This window comes from Oncorhynchus mykiss, chromosome Y (assembly GCF_013265735.2).
Source record: "Oncorhynchus mykiss isolate Arlee chromosome Y, USDA_OmykA_1.1, whole genome shotgun sequence".
NCBI classification, from domain to species: Eukaryota; Metazoa; Chordata; class Actinopteri; order Salmoniformes; family Salmonidae; genus Oncorhynchus; species Oncorhynchus mykiss.
In genome coordinates this window covers 23925840-23945517 of record NC_048593.1, presented here as the reverse complement: position 1 = coordinate 23945517, position 19678 = coordinate 23925840, and the positions used below count along the sequence as shown (strand labels likewise).

At 42.3% G+C, this 19678-nt stretch overlaps 1 protein-coding gene across 5 annotated transcripts in view; it reads right to left on the bottom strand.

The window, feature by feature from the left end:
- The window catches only part of LOC110509842 (MCC regulator of WNT signaling pathway), a 151656-nt gene that overhangs the window by 90260 nt on the left and 41718 nt on the right, over positions 1–19678 (bottom strand). For 4 of the 5 annotated variants that reach the window (XM_036967260.1, XM_036967258.1, XM_036967259.1 and 1 more), the window contains one exon: positions 728–841. In XM_036967260.1, coding sequence (XP_036823155.1) covers positions 728–841 — 114 coding nt within the window. Of the gene's footprint in view, positions 1–727; positions 842–15536; positions 15995–19678 lie in introns of those variants that run through there. The other variant, XM_036967261.1, reaches the window with a different exon arrangement.

Below are 19678 nucleotides of genomic sequence, written 5' to 3'. Positions count from 1 at the left end.
AAAGCTTCTAATAAATAATACGATACTATGAGCAATGTAATGGGAAAGTGATACCCGATTGCTGAAAATAGTTCCTTTCGAGCGCATGCTAGATAGTAACAACCAAAAGATGATCTCCGTGATGATGTTTATCAGAATTCTGCATCTATTCTCGGACGAGTAACAACTCTGATTGGAGCATAAGGACTGGTTGTTTTGGGAGGGAGGGGAGATTTCCGAACACATTCCAATAGGTAAGCCATGCAAATCAGTGCCTATGTGACGCGTCAGCTATTCCTGGATATTCTTCAAAAAACATACATCGAAAGAATATCTTATGTGAAGCCAGTTCAATTCCATTTTACTGTAGTTCTTTAACATCCATCAGAGCAGTTTGGGTTATTATTCAAAGATACAAATCCTACAAAGGAACTTTTGCATACCAGAGAGTTCTAAACCACAGGTGTAGAAAAGAGGAGGGGGAAAGAGGAACCATTTACACAGGGTTTCACAAATGATTGATCACGATGAGAGATCCACTGCAGCTGGCTTATGGACATAAACATAAATGTTATTCAGATTTGTAAGGCTTTAGATGAGGTGGTGGTGGTACCCACAGCATTACAGCAATTATCTTGGTATGGGACTTTGAATGGTAAGCTTAAGTTAAGGTAAAAGGTGAGTTCACAATGCAGAATATGAATCCATGTGAATATACAATATGTACATATATTGTCTGGTAGAGTACCTGTGCTTTGGCCAGTCTCTTCTCTAGCAGCTCTCTTTCTCTCTCTGTCTGCACCAGCCGCTTGTTCAGCTCCACCAAGTCCCCCTTCCACGAGGCCAGGGCTGTCAGCTGGAGCTACAGAGAAAGGGGAGAGTCTTAGAACCATAACACACACACACACAGGCATGGATACAAGCACACACATACACAGACCAAGTTACAACATATACAATGATTACAGAGCACACACACTTCCAACCTCCACACTCTCCCACGAAGAGTTTAAGCCCTGATACAGAACAGAGAGAGCGCTAACACTTTATCATGTGGAGCATGTAGACTTTTCACTTGGGTGGGCTGAGGTGTCACGCACACACACACACACACACACACACACACACACACACACACTCTCTACTCTATTCAGTTAGCCTGCTCACAGTCATTCTTTAAGCCGTATGCATTTCTAATGCCAAAAATCGACTTAGGCCCACATTTTCCATGGAAAAATATGAACAAGGTTTTTAAATGGTAGATTAAGACTAACACAATAAACTAAAAAAAACACAGTCCTGCTTTCTCATATTGAGAAGAAGTCTCACAAAAGATATGCCTAGGGGCATTAGAAAACTCTTACCCCTTACCTCAGCATACTGCAACAGAAAAACACAACAAACTTCTCCGCGACAACCTTTGTTTCATCCTGCAGTGTGGAGGCTTAACTTTCAGAGAGGAATTAGAGCTGTCATGACTAGGCAGAGACTGAGTGCAGATACAAATGGGGCTGCATGCCACTAAGCTACAATGAGAGTCCTTTCCAAACTGGACAAAAGGAGCAGACTTGGTTTTCAAGGGAAGAAAGAAAAAGACAGACCAACCTCCATATATACCCAACACAGATCTGTGATGCTAAAGTTAGCCTCCACTGCTAACCTAACTCAAACCAGCCCCTGAGGATTTATTTTCACTACTTGAGTTCTATCTGTAGTACAGTGGTTCCAAAACCTTCTGAGACCAAACTAAACCACTTCTAATTTTATTGTGGATCTCTAGACAAAGAAATGTTACTAGCCTAACCTTTGACCATTTTTTTTTACATCACCTTTATTTAACCAGTTAAGAACAAGTTCTCATTTACAACTGCGACCTGGCCAAGAATAAAGCAAAGCAGTTCGACACATACAACAACACAGAGTTACACATGGAATAAATAAACATAGTCAATAATACAGTAGAAAAAATCTATATACAGTCTGTGCAAATGAGGTAAGATTAGGGAGGTAAGGCAATAAATAATAAGTAATTGCAATATACCAATTAAACACTGAATGTGCAAGTAGAGATACTGGGTTGCAAAGGAGCAAGATAAATAAATAAATACAGTATGGGGATGAGGTAGTTGGATGGGCTATATTACAGATAGGCTATGTACAGGTGCAGTGATCTGTGAGCTGCACTGACAGCTAGTGAGGGAGATATGAGTCTCCAGCATCAGTGATTTTTGCAGTTCGTTCCAGTCATTGGCAGCAGAGAACTGGAAGGAAAGGCGGCCAAAGGAGGAATTGGCTTTGGGGAGACTAGTGAGATATACCTGCTGGAGAGAGTGCTACGGGTGGGTGTTGCTATGGTGACCAGTGAGCTGAGATAAGGCAGGGCTTTACCTAGCAAAGACTTGTAGATGACCTGGAGCCAGTGAGTTTGGCGATGAATATGAAGCGAGGGCCAGTCAACGAGAGCGTATAGGTTGCAATGGTGGGTAGTATATGGGGCTTTGGTGACAAAATGGATGGCACTGTGATAGACTGCATCCAATTTGCTGAGTAGAGTGTTGGAGGCTATTTTGTAAATGACATCGCCGAAGTCGAGGATCGGTAGGACGGTCAGTTTTACGAGGGTATGTTTGGCAGCATGAGTGAAGGATGCTTTTTTGCAAAATAGGAAGCCGATTCTATATTTAATTTTGGATTGGAGATGTTTGATGTGAGTCTCGAAGGAGAGTTTACAGTCTAACCAGACACGTAGGTATTTGTAGTTGTCCACATATTTTAAGTCAGAACCATCCAGAGTAGTGATGCTGGACGGGCGGGCAGGTGCAGGCAGCGATCCGTTGAAGAGCATGCATTTAGTTTTACTTGCATTTAAGAGCAGTTGGAGTCAACGGAAGGAGAGTGGTATGGCATTGAAGCTCGTCTGGAGGTTAGTTAACACAGTGTCCAAAGAAGGGCCAGAAGTATACAGAATGGTCTCATCTGCGTAGAGGTGGATCAGAGAATCACCAGCAACAAGAGCGACAGCACAATCTCAAGGGAAAAAAAACAGTAAGAATTGTCCGCAACCCACCATTTGGCAAACAGGCTACACAAAAACAATTCCAAACATGCATGTAGTCCATACAGGCTTACAATACTTCAAGGAGAATCTTTTGGACTCAGTACTTTCTACAATAACTCCTGAATAGTACATTCTTGGTGAAAAGTCAGCTACACAGTACTCAAAAAGAAAGTGTTGTTCATTCACACAACTTCAAGGTGAATCTTTTCTTCACACCATTTCCTACATTTCTCTTTACACAGACCTACATATAAAGACTATTTTACTACCATAACTCTGGACAGAACAAGTACAGTATGTATTTCTGCGCAAGCAGCGATGTGAATTAAATCACAAGCGATACTCCTCTGCCGTCTCTGATCAGTCCTGAGGGAGAGAAACACTTTGAATTAATCCTCTCAGGAAGTGAGAGGGACTGCAAGGATCACCTGCTATTAAGAATGGGCCATTAACACTCAAGCAGAGAGGGATGGAGGGAGCATTTCAAACGAGGGCCGTTTATAAAAAGCCCTAATTCATAGATAATATAAATCAATCTAGGATTAGATCGATACAGTATTTGCTTTTATATAGATATACTGTATAACACTGTAGTGTGCATGAAAACATAGGTTAGGCCTGCATGATAAGTCAAGTGAGTGAGACAATGACATAATTCAATGCCTTGTGCCTAGTTTTACCAGTAATCACCATTTGATCAACTGAAGGGGCCAACCACCAGAACTAACATTACTTCAACAGGAAACCCTGTTCGGTCCACATCCAATCGATTGTTTGTGTAGCCTGTTTGCCAAATGGTGGGTTGCGGCCAATTCTTACTGGGTTTTGGCATGAGATTGTGCTGTGGTCACGGGAGAGAGAGAGAGAGATCAGAGGTAAAAGGAGGAAATGACATGGGAGACAGAAAGGCAGGCAGAGGCATGATGTAGAGGTAATTGGTGACCCCATACAATATTTATTTATTTACTTACTCTCTCATAATGACAAAGCGAAAACAGGTTTTTAGAAAATTTGGCACATGTATTAAAACTAAAAAAGCAGAAATAGCTTATAAGTATTCAGACCCTTTGCTTTGAGACTTCAAATTGAGCTCAGGTGCATCCTGTTTCCATTGATCATCCTTGAGATGTTTCTACAACTTGACTGGAATCCACCTGTGGTGAGTTCAATTGATTTGACATGATTTGGGAAAGCACACACATCTATATAAGGTCCCACAGTTGACAGTGCATGTCAGAGCACAGGATTGTGTCAAGGCACAGATCTGGGTAAGGAAGGAACCCAATGGTCACTAACAGAGCTCCAGAGTTCCTATGTGGAGATGGGAGAACCTTCCAGACGAACAACCTTCTCTACAGCACTCCACCAATCAGGCTTAAGTGGCCAAACGGAAGCCACTCCTCAGTAAAAGGCATGGCATCCCACTTGGAGTTTACCAAAAAGCACCTAAGAAACAAGATTCTCTGGTCTGATGAAATCAAGATTGAACTCTTCGGACTGAATGCCAATTGTCACGTCTGGAGGAAACCTGGGACCATCCCTACTGTGATGCATGGTGGTGGCAGCATCATACTGTTGGGATGTTGTTCAGCTGCAGGAACTGGGAGACTAGTCAGGATCGAAGGAAAGATGAACGGAGCAAAGTACAACGAGATCCTTGATGAAAACCTGTTCCAGAGCACTGAGACTAGGGTGAAGGTTCACCTTCCAACAGAACAATGACCTAAGCACACAGCCAAGACAATGCAGGAGTGGCTTCGGGACAAGTATCTGAATGTCCTTGAGTGTCCCGCAAGAGCCGGGACTTGAACCTGATCAAACATCTCTGGGGAGACCTGAAAATAGCTGTGCAGCGACATTCCCCATACAACCTGACAGAGCTCGGGAGGATCTGCAGAGAAGAATAGGAGAAACTCCCCAAATAAAGGTGTGTCAAGCTTGTCGCGTCACACTCAAGGCTGTAGTCGCTGCCAAAGGTGCTTCAACAAAGTACTGAGTAAAGGGTCTGAATTCTTATGTGTAGGGCTGTTGCGGTGACCATATTACCTCCACACTGTCAGTCATGAGTCATGAAGGCAGTCAAATTCCACGTGACCGTTTAGTCACGGTAATTAGGTTTCTCCAAGCTCTGATGCTGCTGATGGTCATTAGTAGCCTACCAAACTTGCTAACTGCCTGGTACTCAGCACTCTATTGTCCCTCTAATCACTCTGACATCAATGCAAATGTATTTCAAAAATCTAATCAAAAACTTAATGAGAGCCCATGAGCTCATGTTGCGCAACATTTCTATAGGCTATGCAATTGCGCGAGAAAACAGAGTGATGGCCTCTACTAAAAAGAGGAGAGTCCCATCAGCTTTCTATGGGCTAAGCCTACTATAATTATTTCTCAACTTTCCTAAAATTAAGCACATTGTATATCTTTACAACAGGAGTATAGCCTACCTGGCTAGCATGAAAATGAACCACAGGAAAAGTGTCCTCCTTTAGCTATTTAAGTGCATAGATGACATGTATTTTTTCCCGCTACACCTGCGTCGAGACAGGTGCATGATAATGTTCCATTCTCAAGAAAAACACATTTCAGACATATTATTTAGTATATGCAAAGATTAAATCAAGAATAGTCTGATGGGTGAGATTATTAGCCACTTGTGAATGATGCCCAGCATAAGAAACAATACCTCTTTTTTTGGGGCAACTTTTTCTAATAATAGTCGCACACCTCATGTTTTGAAGGTTTATACCACAACTAAAGCCTCCAAATAACTTCTTAAAATTAGGCACATTAATCCGCTAACTGACATACATAAGTAGCGTGTGAGTTTCAAATTTGGGGAAGACAATTTGTGTTTTGTCTTTACTGTTAGAAAGACCAGATCATGGGATGGAGAGGCATGTGAGTGAAAGGTACATAAAAAGGGCACAACGCAGCACTCCGGGCCAAGGGCACAATGGCCACTGGCCGCAAAAGGCAGGGATTTTTAGGGTGCATTACGGCCACAAAGGGAAGGCCACCGTGAAATTCGAAGCATTATCAAGTGCTTGTCAAATTGTGAATGAGAGACTAATGAAGTGTGTACAGCCTGCGCAAAAAAAACAAGCAAGGCTCATGCATTTCAAACAACTTTTTTCAAATCATCATTAGAGTCGCATCACGCAGCCTTACAATGTATTAAAAACCTAAACATATAGCCCAACATTTGTAGAACGACTAAAGTTACATTAATAATAACTATAAGTAAAGCATATAGGAGTACCTATTTCTTTGTTAACCGCTCAACACAGAATAGCCACATGTGCGCACTCCCTCAAATTGTTTGGAGAAAATATTTATATTTTATTCAGCTTTGTTCAATTGTATTTTTAATACTATAAAATAATGATATGGAATTCTAAGCAAATCTTGTCTGCTAAATGAGCTAGTGTAGCCCACAGAAATGTGGCATAGCCAGATGAGGACCTAACATAAGAACAACTCAGAGTATGCTATTCTGTTCTTCTGAAATAGATTACATTTTTTTCATATCATGCTTCTTTAGACCTGTCTAAAATAAATAATGGATTTATTGTGAAGGTGTAGGCGATATTACATGGATTTATAAGACTTTTTAAAATATAGATGTTCCAAAGGTCTGCATCAGTGGCTTGAGGCTGTGTGTGGAAGCCAGGAGATGCTAAATGTGTTTGTTAATTAATGGTCAATTACCGTGAGACCGACAGTTATTTGCTTGACAAACACCATCTGACAAAATTTCGTGACCGCCACAGCCCTACTTATGTAAATGTGATATTTCTGCTTAGATTTTTAATACATTTGCAAACATGAAAAAAAAAAGTTTTTGCTTTGTCATTATGGGGTATTGTGTGTAGATTGATGAGGGGGAAAAAAACATTTAATCCATTTTAGAATAAGACTGTAGCGTAACAAAATGTGGAAAAAGTCAAGGAGTCTGAACACTTTCCGAATACACTGCATGTTGAAGAGGGTGGGGTGATCATGGGATGGAGGGGGATCACTGTCTCACCCCATGGCACTGTGGAAAAAAGTGTTTTTTGCCAATTGTTGTTTGTGTACATGGATTTTATAATATCGTATGTTTTCCCCCAACACCGCTTTCCATAAGTTTGTATAGCAGACCTCATGCCAAATTGAGTCAAAAGATTTTTTGAAATCAACAAAGTATGAGAAGAGTTTACATCTCTCTCTATCTCCCCTAGCCATTTCAGCTTCTAGGGGCAAGTTCTCATGGGTAAAATGATAGAGCCCCATGATGCACTTCCATTATCTATGTTGAGGGAGTAGGGGGCAGGGTGGTTCTACAGGTGCCACCCAGGAATCCAGAAGTGTCCTTTTCAGATGGAGGGCAATCCTCTAACATCTCCATCAGTACCACTCAGTGTGTCCATGTCAACCTTACGCACCTTCCTTTAAATAGCCTAAAGCATGACCCTTTCATTCTAATATTACTTACCAGAAAGAGAAGGTGGATAATGGAAAAGTCATATCTAGCAATTAAATGCAAGACAGTGCCATATATCAAAATGGTATCCGCATGGTCAGTTATGTATGCTCAACAATTTGAGTCAAATTGAGTAATCTGAAAGCTGCATACTCATTGACCTTATGAAGGTTGTCCCCAATCTGTGTCTGTGAGCTATTAACTGAAGATAAAAGGTCTTGATGCCCCTACCACCATTGTAAAAATGAGAAGACCTACAGTACAGGGGGTTTTGTACTCTAGAGCCTATGGCTAAACCCAAGCTATAAAAGTCAAACACTAGGTAGTGAGTAGGATGTTTGTACTGTGTACACTACCAAGAGTAGAAATGTGTACTAACTAGGGCAACATTGTACATTAGCCATCACTAAGGCAGAATGAAGCAGGTACAAGCTTTATTCAGCCTAACTATGCAGCTCATTTATCAAATAGCTACCCTTCCTCAGGCCAGAGGAAAAAAAACGTCAACCAATGGAACAATGAATTGCCCGGTCAGGGTCCACAAAAAGAAGCTCCGAAAGAGGCTGAAAGCAATCTCTCACCTCGCCGCCTTGCACCAAAAATAGTTTGGTGCTCCACATGCTGAGGGAAGTCGACGTGATTCATTTGTCTAATTTGTGTTATGGCCAGAAGACAGAGACAAATGGATCACATGGGAAGTCTTCGATGCTGAGGCTAATTTAATACATTAGAGCCAGGCCTTGTGTTCTACATTTTATTTTGCCAAAGCTGCAGCAATCCGCAGAGTTCTCTTCAGGGCAAGTGGAAAAACGTGGCCTTGCCGGCTGCTGGCAAAATGCTAACACTGAAGCTTTTCTGTGTTGAGATTCATTGCTCTCCTGATTGAACTCAGATATAGGGTCAGTTTTACCCTTAACAATCAGAGCCTTAACAGTAAGGTCAGGGGTTTCAAACATGCAGTTCAAGAGACATTTATTCCCCCCCACTTGTGCTCGCAATTTAATTGGTATAGAACAATTCATGCAACAGTACCTAGCGCATTAAACGAAATGAGGCAAGAAATTGCTTCATGTAGAATTATTTTATATCATAATGAACACAGTGTACAAAACAATAGGAACACCTTCCCAATACGCGCTTTTGCCTTCAGAACAGTCTAAATTCATTGTGGCATGGACTAAAACGTGTCGAAAGCATTCCACAATGATGCTAGCCCATGTTGACTCCACTGCTTCCAACAGTCATGTCAAGTTGGCTGGATGTCCTTTGGGTGATGGACCATTCTTGATACACACTGGAAACTGTTGAGCTTGAAAAACCCAGCAGCTCTACAGACAATTCCTTCGACTTCATGGTTTGGTTTTTGCTCTGACTTGCACTGTCAACTGTGGGACCTTTATATAGACAGGTTTGTGCGCCTTTCCAAATCATGTCCAATCAATGGAATTTAACACAGGTGGACTCCAATCAAGTTGTAGAAACATCCTAAGGATGATCAATGGAAACAGGATGCACCTGCACTCAATTTCAAGACTCATAGCAAAGGGTTTGAATACTTATGTAAATAAAAAACAAAAATGTCTAAAAACCTGTTTTTGCTTTGTCATTATGGGGAATTGTGTGTAGATTGCTGAGGATAAAAAAACATGTTTAAACCATTTTAAAATAAGGCTGTATTGTAACAAAATGCGGAAAAAGTCAAGGGGTCTGAATACCTTCTGAAGGCACTGTATACTCAGTTTAGGTAAAACTGTAAAACTGTATACACTGTATACTCAGTTTAGGTAAAATGTGGTGTAGGATTGCAAAATTCCAGGAAATTCCCAAGTTCTCTCGATATCCCAGGTACAGGAAGGAATAAGCAGAAGATCCGGTATCCTGCAACCAGGATTTCTGGAAAACCAGTGAATTTATTGAAAGTTCCCGGAATTTTGCAACCCTACTGTGGCATACATAGGGTAGAATTGTTTGTTGTTCTTGTTATTTGCCCCAGTATATGGCCTCCTGACAACTCCCTTCACAGGCATGGGCCTTTAGTCAAATTAACTTAACTTCCAATGCAGAGGGGCGTCTAGTAGGTTAACATACATCTGCAACCCTGTGCATGTGACTAAATCAAAATCTAATCTAATCTACAAAACTGATTTGGGATCAAATGGCTTTGCTGGGGTATTTCTCATTATGAAAGTGCCAATAGGTTAGCATGTTAGGCTAGGCGGTGTTTTAAAGGCTCTCCTAGTGGTATGCGTCTGTGTGACATTCTGACAGCCTATATTCACACACACCCTATTTACTTTGAGGAAATGTCTGGATGCCACATGGGAAGTGGTCTTCCCTCCTTTCGGCATTCCACCCATATGTCACTTGTCATTTCTCAGGGATTATAATTACCTTAAAAGCATTGGAATTTCTGGAGAAACCCACACACGCCAACCCTCCGACCCTTAATACCTCCACCTCTCCCCAATGCCCCCACCCCATCTAGGCACACAGGTCTCTCACAAGGACATTGTACTGTATCCCTAGGAATACTTTGTATACGAACCTGCCAAAACTAATTTTCAATAAATTGTTGCTTACCATGACAGCTAGGCTACATTTGCCATGTTGGGAGTGGGATGGCATAAACACCAGGAATGGTCATAGAGAGTCCCTAAATGAAATTTGAAAGTGTAACCTTGAGCCCAGGGAAAGCTAACTCCATGCTGATACAGACTAGAGGTCGACCGATTATGATTTTTCAACGCCGATACCGATAATTGGAGGACAAAAAAAGCCAATACCGATTAATCGGACAATTTTTTAAATGTATTTGTAATAATGACAATTACAACAATACTGAATGAACACTTATTTTAACGTAATATCAATAAATATAATACATCAATAAAATTTAGCCTCACATAAATAATGAAACATGTTCAATTTGGTTTAAATAATGCAAAAACAAAGTTTCGGAGAAGAAAGTTAAAGTGCAATATGTGCTATGTAAGAAAGCTAACGTTTGAAAGCTGGTGGTTCCTCTTAACATGAGTCTTCAATATTCCCAGGTAAGACGTTTTAGGTTGTAGTTATTATAGGAATTATAGGACTATTCAGAGCATTCCAAACATGCTCAAGGGGTGACATGTCTCGTGAGTATGCAGGCCATGGAAGAGCTAGGACATTTTTAGCTTCCAGGAATTGTGTACAGATACTTCCGACATGGGGCCATGCATTATCATGTTGAAATACAAGGTGATGGAGGCTGATGAATGGCACGACAATGGACCTCAGGATCTCGTCACGGTAGCTTTGCATTCAAATTTCCACTTTGGAGGTGGCTTATGGTAGAGAAATTAACATTAAATTATCTGGAAACAGTTCTGGTGGACATTCCTGCAGTCAGCATGCCAATTACACACACCCTCAAAACACATCCTGGCATTGTGTTGTGTGACAAAACGGCACATTGTGGCCTTTGTCCCCAAGCACAAGGTGCACCTGTGCAATGATCATGCTGTTTAATCAGCTTCGTCATATGCCACACCTGTCAGGTGGATTGGTTATCTTGGCAAAGGAGAAATGCTCACTAACAGGGATGTAAACAAATGGGTGCACAACATTTCAATCAATCAATCAAATTTATTTTATATAGCCCTTCGTACATCAGCTGATATCTCAAAGTGCTGTACAGAAACCCAGCCTAAAACCCCAAACAGCAAGCAATGCAGGTGAAGAAGCACGGTGGCTAGGAAAAACTCCCTAGAAAGGCCAAAACCTAGGAAGAAACCTAGAGAGGAACCAGGCTATGTGGGGTGGCCAGTCCTCTTCTGGCTGTGCCGGGTGGAGATTATAACAAAACATGGTCAAGATGTTCAAATGTTCATAAATGACCATAAATGACATAAATGACATTTGAGAGAAATATTGTGAGTATCGAACATTTCTGGGATCTTTATTTTAGCTCATGAAACCAACACTTTACATGTTGCATTTATATTTTTGTTTTCCGTGTAGGTGGGATGTCTGGTGAATGAAACACCCACAAAAAACTTTAGAGCCCCTATGCTCCGTTGAGACCCCCCTTTCAAAGGTCACTGAGATCTCTTCTTCTAGCCATGGTAGCCAAAATAATGGGCAACTGGGCATTTTTATACATAACCTGAAGCATGATGGGATGTTAATTGCTTAAATAACTCAGGATCCACACCTGTGTGGAAGCACCTGCTTTCAATATACTTTGTATTCTTTATTTTGGCAGTTACATGTACACGGAGTGTACAAAACATGCTCTTTCCATGACAGACTGACCAGGTGAATCCAGGTGAAAGCTATGATCCCTTATTGAGGTCACTTGTTATATCCACTTTGAATCAGTCTATATGAAGGGGAGGAGACCATTTTAAGCCTTGAGACAGAGACAGTAATTGTTTTTGTATGCCATTCAGAGGGTGAATGGGCAAGACAAAAGATTTAAGTGCCTTTGAACGGGTATGGTAATAGGTGCCAGGCGCACTGGTTTGAGTGTGTCAAGAGCTGCAGCGCTGTTGGGTTTTACACTCTCAGCAGTTTCCCATGTGTATCAAGAATGGTCCACCACCCAAAAGACATCCAGCCAACTTGACACAACTGTGGGAAGCATCCTATGGCGTTCTGCATTAGCATCGAACAGCCCCCGTGATATGCAACTTTTCAGGGAAGCTAGAAACCAATATACACAGGCAGTTAGAAAAGCCAAGAATTGCTTTTTCAAACAGAAATGTGCTTCCTGCAACACAAACTCAAAAAAGTTCTGGGACACTGTAAAGTACATGGAGAATAAGAACACCTCCTCCCAGCTGCCCACTGCACTGAGGAGAGGAAACACTGTCACCACCAATAAATCCACGATAATTGAGAATTTCAATAAGCATTTTTCTACGGCTGGCCATGCTTTCCACCTGACTACCCCTACCCCGGTTAACAGCACTGCACTCCCCACAGCAACTCGCCCAAGCCTTCCCCATTTCTCCTTCTCCCAAATCCAGTCAGCCGATGTTCTGAAAGAGCCCCATACAAATCAGCCGGGCTAGACAATCTGGACCCTTTCTTTCTAAAATTATCTGCCGAAATTGTTGCAACCCATATTACTAGCCTGTTCAACCTCTCGTGTCATCTGAGTTTCCCAAAGATTGGAAAGCAGCTGCGGTCATCCCCCTCTTCAAAAGGGGGGGGACACTCTTGCCCCAAACTGCTACAGACCTATATCTATCCTACCCTGCCTTTCTAAGGTCTTCGAAAGCCAAGTCAACAAACAGATTATCGACCATTTCGAATCCCACCATACCTTCTCGGCTATGCAATCTGGTTTCAGAGCTGGTCATGGGTGCACCTCAGCAACGCTCAAGGTCCTAAACGATATCTTAACCGCCATCGATAAGAAACAATACTGTGCAGCCGTATTTATTGATCTGGCCATGGCTTTCGACTCTGTCAATCACCACATCCTCATCGGCAGACTCGACAGCCTTGGTTTCTCAAATGATTGCCTCGCCTGGTTCACCAACTACTTCTCTGATAGAGTTCAGTGTGTCAAATCGGAGGGCCTGTTGTTCGGGCCTCTGGCAGTCTCTATTGGGGTGCCACAGGGTTCAATTCTTGGACCGACTCTCTTCTCTGTATACATCAATGATGTCGCTCTTGCTGCTGGTGAGTCTCTGATCCACCTCTACGCAGACGACACCATTCTGTATACTTCTGGCCCTTCTTTGGACACTGTGTTAACAACCCTCCAAATGAGCTTCAATGCCATACCACTCTCCTTCCGTGGTCTCCAATTGCTCTTAAATACAAGTAAAACTTCAACCGATCGCTGCCTGCACCTGCCCGCCCCTCCAACATCACTACTCTGGACGGTTCTGACTTAGAATATGTGGACAACTACAAATACCTAAGTGTCTGGTTAGACAGTAAACTCTCCTTCCAGACTCACATCAAACATCTCCAATCCAAAGTTAAATCTAGAATCGGCTTCCTATTTCGCAACAAAGCATCCTTCACTCATGCTGCCAAACATACCCTTGTAAAACTGACCATCCTACCGATCCTCGACTTCGGCGATGTCATTTACAAAATAGCCTCCAATACCCTACTCAATAAATTGGATGCAGTCTATCACAGTGCCATCCGTTTTGTCACCAGAGCCCCATATACTACCCACCACTGCAATCTGTACGCTCTCGTTGGCTGGTCCTCGCTTCATACTCGTCGCCAAACCCACTGGCTCCAGGTCATCTACAAGACCCTGCTAGGTAAAGTCCCCCCTTATCTCAGCTCGCTGGTCACCATATCAGCACCCACCTGTAGCACGCGCTCCAGCAGGTATATCTCTCTGGTCACCCCCAAAACCAATTATTCCTTTGGCCGCCTCTCCTTCTAGTTCTCTGCTGCCAATTACTGGAGTGAACTATAAAAATCTCTGAAACTGGAGACACTTATCTCCCTCACTAGCTTTCAGCACCAGCTGTCAGAGCAGCTCACAGATTACTGCACCTGTACATAAACCATCTATAATTTAGCCCAAACAACTACCTCTCCCCCTACTGTATTTATTTAGTTATTTTTCTCCTTTGCACCCTATTATTTCTATCTCTACCTTGCACATTCTTCCACTGCAAATCTACCATTCCAGTGTTTTACTTGCTATATTGTATTTACTTCAACACCATGGCCTCTTTTTTTTTGCGTTTACCTCCCTTATCTCACCTCATTTGCTCACATTGTATATATACTTGTTTTTCTACTGTATTATTGACTGGTGTTTGTTTTACTCCATGTGTAACTCTGTGTTGTTGTATGTGTCGAACTGATTTGCTTTATCTTGGCCAGTTCGCAATTGTAAATGAGAACTTGTTCTCAACTTCCCTACCTGGTTAAATAAAGGTGAAATAAAACAATTACAAAAATTGGAGTCAACATGGGCCCACATCCCTGTGGAACGCTTTCGACACCTTGTAGGGTCCACACCCAGACAAATTGAGGCTTTTCTGAGGGTAAGAGGGTGCAACTACATATTAGAAAGTGACCCAAATGTTTTGTACACTCAGTGTATATTTAGATATTAAAATACACAATAATGCCAATATTTTTGGTATTTCCCGAAAATGGTTTGCGGTCTGATTTATCTATACTCTGTATAATTCAAAAGCATTTTTGACAGTTTAATTACTGAATTATAGCATGATTGTTTTACAGAAAGAGCAAACACAGATAAAAGTACAATACTTCTAAAAGCGTTTATGAAAGACAACCTCTGATACGGGGGATAAGGAAGGAATCTGTGACATCCTACAGGATAAATCTGATGCACAACCAATAACAGGCCATGTCCTAGGGACAAAGACATAGAGATAGGAAATAATCATCTTCATTACCATTCACACAAAGCCCTCCTCATTTAGCCTGTATAATACGAAACAAATCCAGCTTGTGTAGCTTAACGGTGCCGTAAAATAGAAAGATCACTGCAGCAGTTATTAGACGACAGACCTTAACAAAAACAAATTCCCCCATTAAAAACGTGAAAGAAAAACATTTGTTTGACAAAGTACGAAAATAAAACAACTGATGGGCTGAATAAATTCAAACTAGGTAGACTGGTCAAGAAAACAAAGTAGGTCTGTCTACCGCATCTCTTTAAGGGAAGTAGTCAACCTAACGCACCACCGCTTGTCAGGGACTACTACTGCTTCACCTCCACCCACTGTCACCCCTCTGAGCCTCTGTGCCCCCTCCCTGCATACATCTGCAGGCTCCTCAGCTGTGAATACCCACATGGTTGGCTGACAGGCATGAACAAACTCACCTTTCATAAACAAACAGACAGCTGTGGAGGAGCCTCATGCTACCCTCCTCTCTCTCACCCTCTTCTGGCCTCTCCTACCAAATCGTTTGTTTCTCTTCCCCAAAGAGGGCCTCCCCTCAGTCTTCTCATTTGCGTCGCTGCTACAACTCCTCTTCTCTGAAACTACACGCTCTGCTCCTCTGTCTCTTACTTCCTACTGTAAGTCTCACCTCATCCTCTACTCTTGTCAAAGTCTCTCTTTGTTCTTCTCCTGTCTTTGCTCCTCTTTTCTCCTTATCGGTGCTCCCCCTCTTCCCCTGACCAAGGCGCTGTGTGTGTTTCTCCTCCAGGCTGTAGCTTGTCTTCATCTCCTGCTCAGAGGTAGCACACGGTCGCCCAGCATGCCATTATGTTTCCACCAACAGAACTACACTACTACTGGAAAACAACAGCCTCAGGGTTCACCCTCCTAAAACTACAGTATAAGCTCTCTCCCGGTGGTGTTCTGTCCATTGTGGAGGCTTTACTGTGTAAGTTCCCCCTGAAACAAAGGGCTGCTCTGCTCTCCTCTGTGTGTTTTTTCACCTTTTGTTGTTAGTGTCGCCCTTTCCTTCCTGTCCTAGTGGGGGGTGTTAGTCGCAGCGTTGGGGCCGTTGCTGTTAGTCAGTGCAGCTGCCTTCTATTGGACTGAGCACTGAGAACGGTCCCTGGGCACTACTAGACTTCTAACCCCCTCCCTTTCCCTCCACAGAGCGGGGAAGGGCAACACAAACTGAAACACAGCGTGGAGACAGGAATGCGGAATCAGAGCTGGTGTGTGTGTGTGTGTGTGTGTGTGTGTGTGTGTGTGTGTGTGTGTGTGTGTGTGTATATATAGAGAGACATTAGTGAAGTGGACAGGACAGGCTGTGTCCAGGGTGAAAGGTCAGGAGTGAGTGGCCATGACCTGGAACTCCTACTGGACACAGCAGACACAAAGTCTGGACAGAGACCTCTCTTCCTGAGACCACAGATTCCAGGAATTAGCAGTGAAGCCTCCACCTTGAAAACAAGTACTTTACTTCATCAAAGTACATAAAGCTCTGAATCACTTATTCCTCCCACAAAAAAACAAAATTACCTCAAGGTAATTTTATTTTAATTTAACCTTAATTTACCTAGGCAAGTCAGTTAAGAACAAATTCGTATTTACAATGACGGCCTACCCCTGGCCAAACCCTAATCCGGACGACGCTGGGCCAATTGTGCGCCACTCTATGGCACTGCCAATCACGGCCAGTTGTGATACAGCCTGGAATCGAACCAGGGTCTGTAGTGACGCCTCTAGCACTGAGATGCAGTGTCTTACACCCCTGCGCCACTCGGGGTCCCCAACTAATAATAATAATACTCTATTTCCCCCAGAAAAACCTCCATCAGTGCAAAGTATACAAACAAAGTACTAGTGCTCATTCCTCTCGTGAAAAAACAGCAAATATCACAAGGAGACATTTACACATTCCCTTTCACCTACTTTTACATAAAGCCTAGTCTAGCAGTAGATTTGTAATGGCATAATGTATGAGAAATCCTCATTTTGCTAAAGGCCAATTAAGGCTAATATGAATGGTAGCCTTGTTGCCTGAACACGTTTAACTCTCTAGGGGAAAACACAGAGGTACTTTAAGTGTTCTGTGCTTATAGTTATACCTGAATATACCTGTATTTAAACATGATACAGTGAAACACAATCACACTAATGAAAAAAACAAGACAATGGACATCTTGACTGACTGTTCCAAAACGACAGCCTTCAAACCATAGACAGGTGGAGGACATAAATATAGATGTGTTATTGTCACATACACCCGATAGGTGCAGTGAAATGTGTTGTTTTACAGGGTCAGCCATAGTAGTACGGTGCTCCTAGAGCAAATTCCTCTTCCAATGCACTGTGGAGGTCAAAAAAATTCAAAACTGTCTACCAAGTCTATTCATTTAAACATTTTAATTACTTCTACTTGCCAGTATTTTTTTGCTAACATACAGTATGATGGGGGTCCCTGAGTTGCTGGTTTGCCTGGGCGAGAAAACTTAGAAAACTCCTGCTCTAAGAAACAGCTCTCAGCTTGGTCGACCAAGATTGCTTTTATTTCTTTATGTTGCAGAAGACACCTATCTGATTCGCGCCTGTCTCAGTGGACTCATTTATTGAGGAGGCCACAGGGATGTCGCAGTCCATCACTCTAAGACAGTGGTTCCCAAACGTTTTATAGTCCCGTACCCCTTCAAACATTCAACCTCCAGCTGCGTACCCCCTCTAGCACCTGGGTCAGCACACTCTCAAATGTTGTTTTTTTGCCAACATTGTAAGCCTGCCACACACACACTATACATGTATTAAACATAAGAATGAGTGTGAGTTTTCCCACAAGCCGGATTGTGACAGTGACAAAAAGCTCTTATAGGATCAAGGCACAAATAATAATCAGTCAATTTGCTCTTTATTTAGCCATCTTACATACAGAAGTGCTCAAATTTGTTGGTACCCTGACAGCTCATTGAAATAATGCTTCATTCCTTCTGAAAAGTGATGAAATGAAAATATATTTTATTGTGTATACTTGCATGCCTTTGGTATGTCATAGAATAAAGCAAAGAAGCTGTTAAAAGAGATTCATTATTGCTTATTCTGCAAAGATATTCTAAAATGGCCTGGACACACAATATAATAAATACATTGGATTATAGTGATATTTCAAACTAATTATTTTCTTTAATTAGTATCACACATCTCCAATCTTGTAATCAGTCAGTCAGCCTATTTAAATGGAGAAAAGTAGTCACTGAGCTGTTTGGTATCATTGTGTGCACCACACTGAACATGGGCCAGAGTAAAGTAGTCACTGAGCTGTTTGGTATCATTGTGTGCACCACACTGAACATGGGCCAGAGTAAAGTAGCCACTGAGCTGTTTGGTATCATTGTGTGCACCACACTGAACATGGGCCAGAGAAAGCAAAACAGAGATTTGTCTGAGGAGATTAGAAAGAAAATAATAGACAAGCGTGGTAAATGTAAAGTCCACAAGACCATCTCCTAGCAGCTTGATGTTCCTGTGACAACAGTTGCAAATATTAAGAACTTAAGGTCCATGGAACTGTAGCCAACCTCCCTGGGCGCGGCCGCAAGAGGAATATTGACCCCAGATTGAACAGAAGGTTAGTGCGAATGGTAGAAACAGAACCAATGATAACTGCCAAAGAGATACAAGCTGAACTAGGTTGAAGGTACGTCAGTTTCTGATCACACCATCTGTTGATTTGTTCATTGGAAATTGTGAATAACTCACCCCAGGTTAATGAGAAGGGTGTGCTTGAAAAGATGCACATTACTCTGCAATGTTGGGTTGTGTTGGAGAGAGTCTCAGTCTTAAATCATTTTCCACACACAGTCTGTGCCTGTATGTAGTTTTTATGCTAGTGAGGGCTGAGAATCCACTCACTCACATAGGTACGTGGTTGCAAAGGGCATCAGTGTCTTAACAGTGCAATTTGCCAAGGCAGGATACTCTGAGCGCAGCCCAATACAGAAATCTGGCAGTGGCTTCTGATTCAATTCCATTTTCACAGAACCGCTTGTTGAAATTTCGATGAGGATCTCTTGTTCAGATATCGGTAAGTGGACTGGAGGGAGGACAGGAAAGGGATAACGAAACTAGTTGTTTGTGTCATCGGTTTCTGGAAAGTACCTGCGTAATTGCGCACCCAACTCACTCAGGTGCATCGCTATATCACATTTGACATTGTCTGTAAGCTTGAGTTCATTGGCACACACACAAAAAAATCATCCAATGATGGAAAACCCTGTGTGTTGTCCTTGTTAATGCAGTCAGAGAAGAGCTCAACTTCTTAGTCATAGCTTCAATTTTGTCCTGCATTAAATATAGTTGCCGAGAGTCCCTGTAATCCTAGATTCAGATCATTCAGGCGAGAGAAAAAAAATCACCCAGATAGGCCAGTCGTGTGAGAAACTAGTCAAGCGGTCAGACAGGTGAAAATGATGGTCAGTAAAGAAAACTTTAATCTCGTCTCTCAATTAAAAAAACGTGTCAATCCTTTGCCCCTTGATAACCAGCGCACTTCTGTATGTTGTAAAAGCATAACATGGTAGCTGCCCATATCATTGCATAGTGCAGAAAATACATGAGGGTTCAGGGGCCTTGCTTTAACCAAGTTAACCATTTTCACTGTAGTGTCCAAAACATCTTTCAAGCTGTCAGGCATTCCCTTGGCAGCAAGAGCCTCTCAGTGGGTGCTGCAGTGTACCCAAGTGGCGTCGGGAGCAACTACTTGCACGTGCGTTAACACTCCACTATGTTTCCCTGTCATAG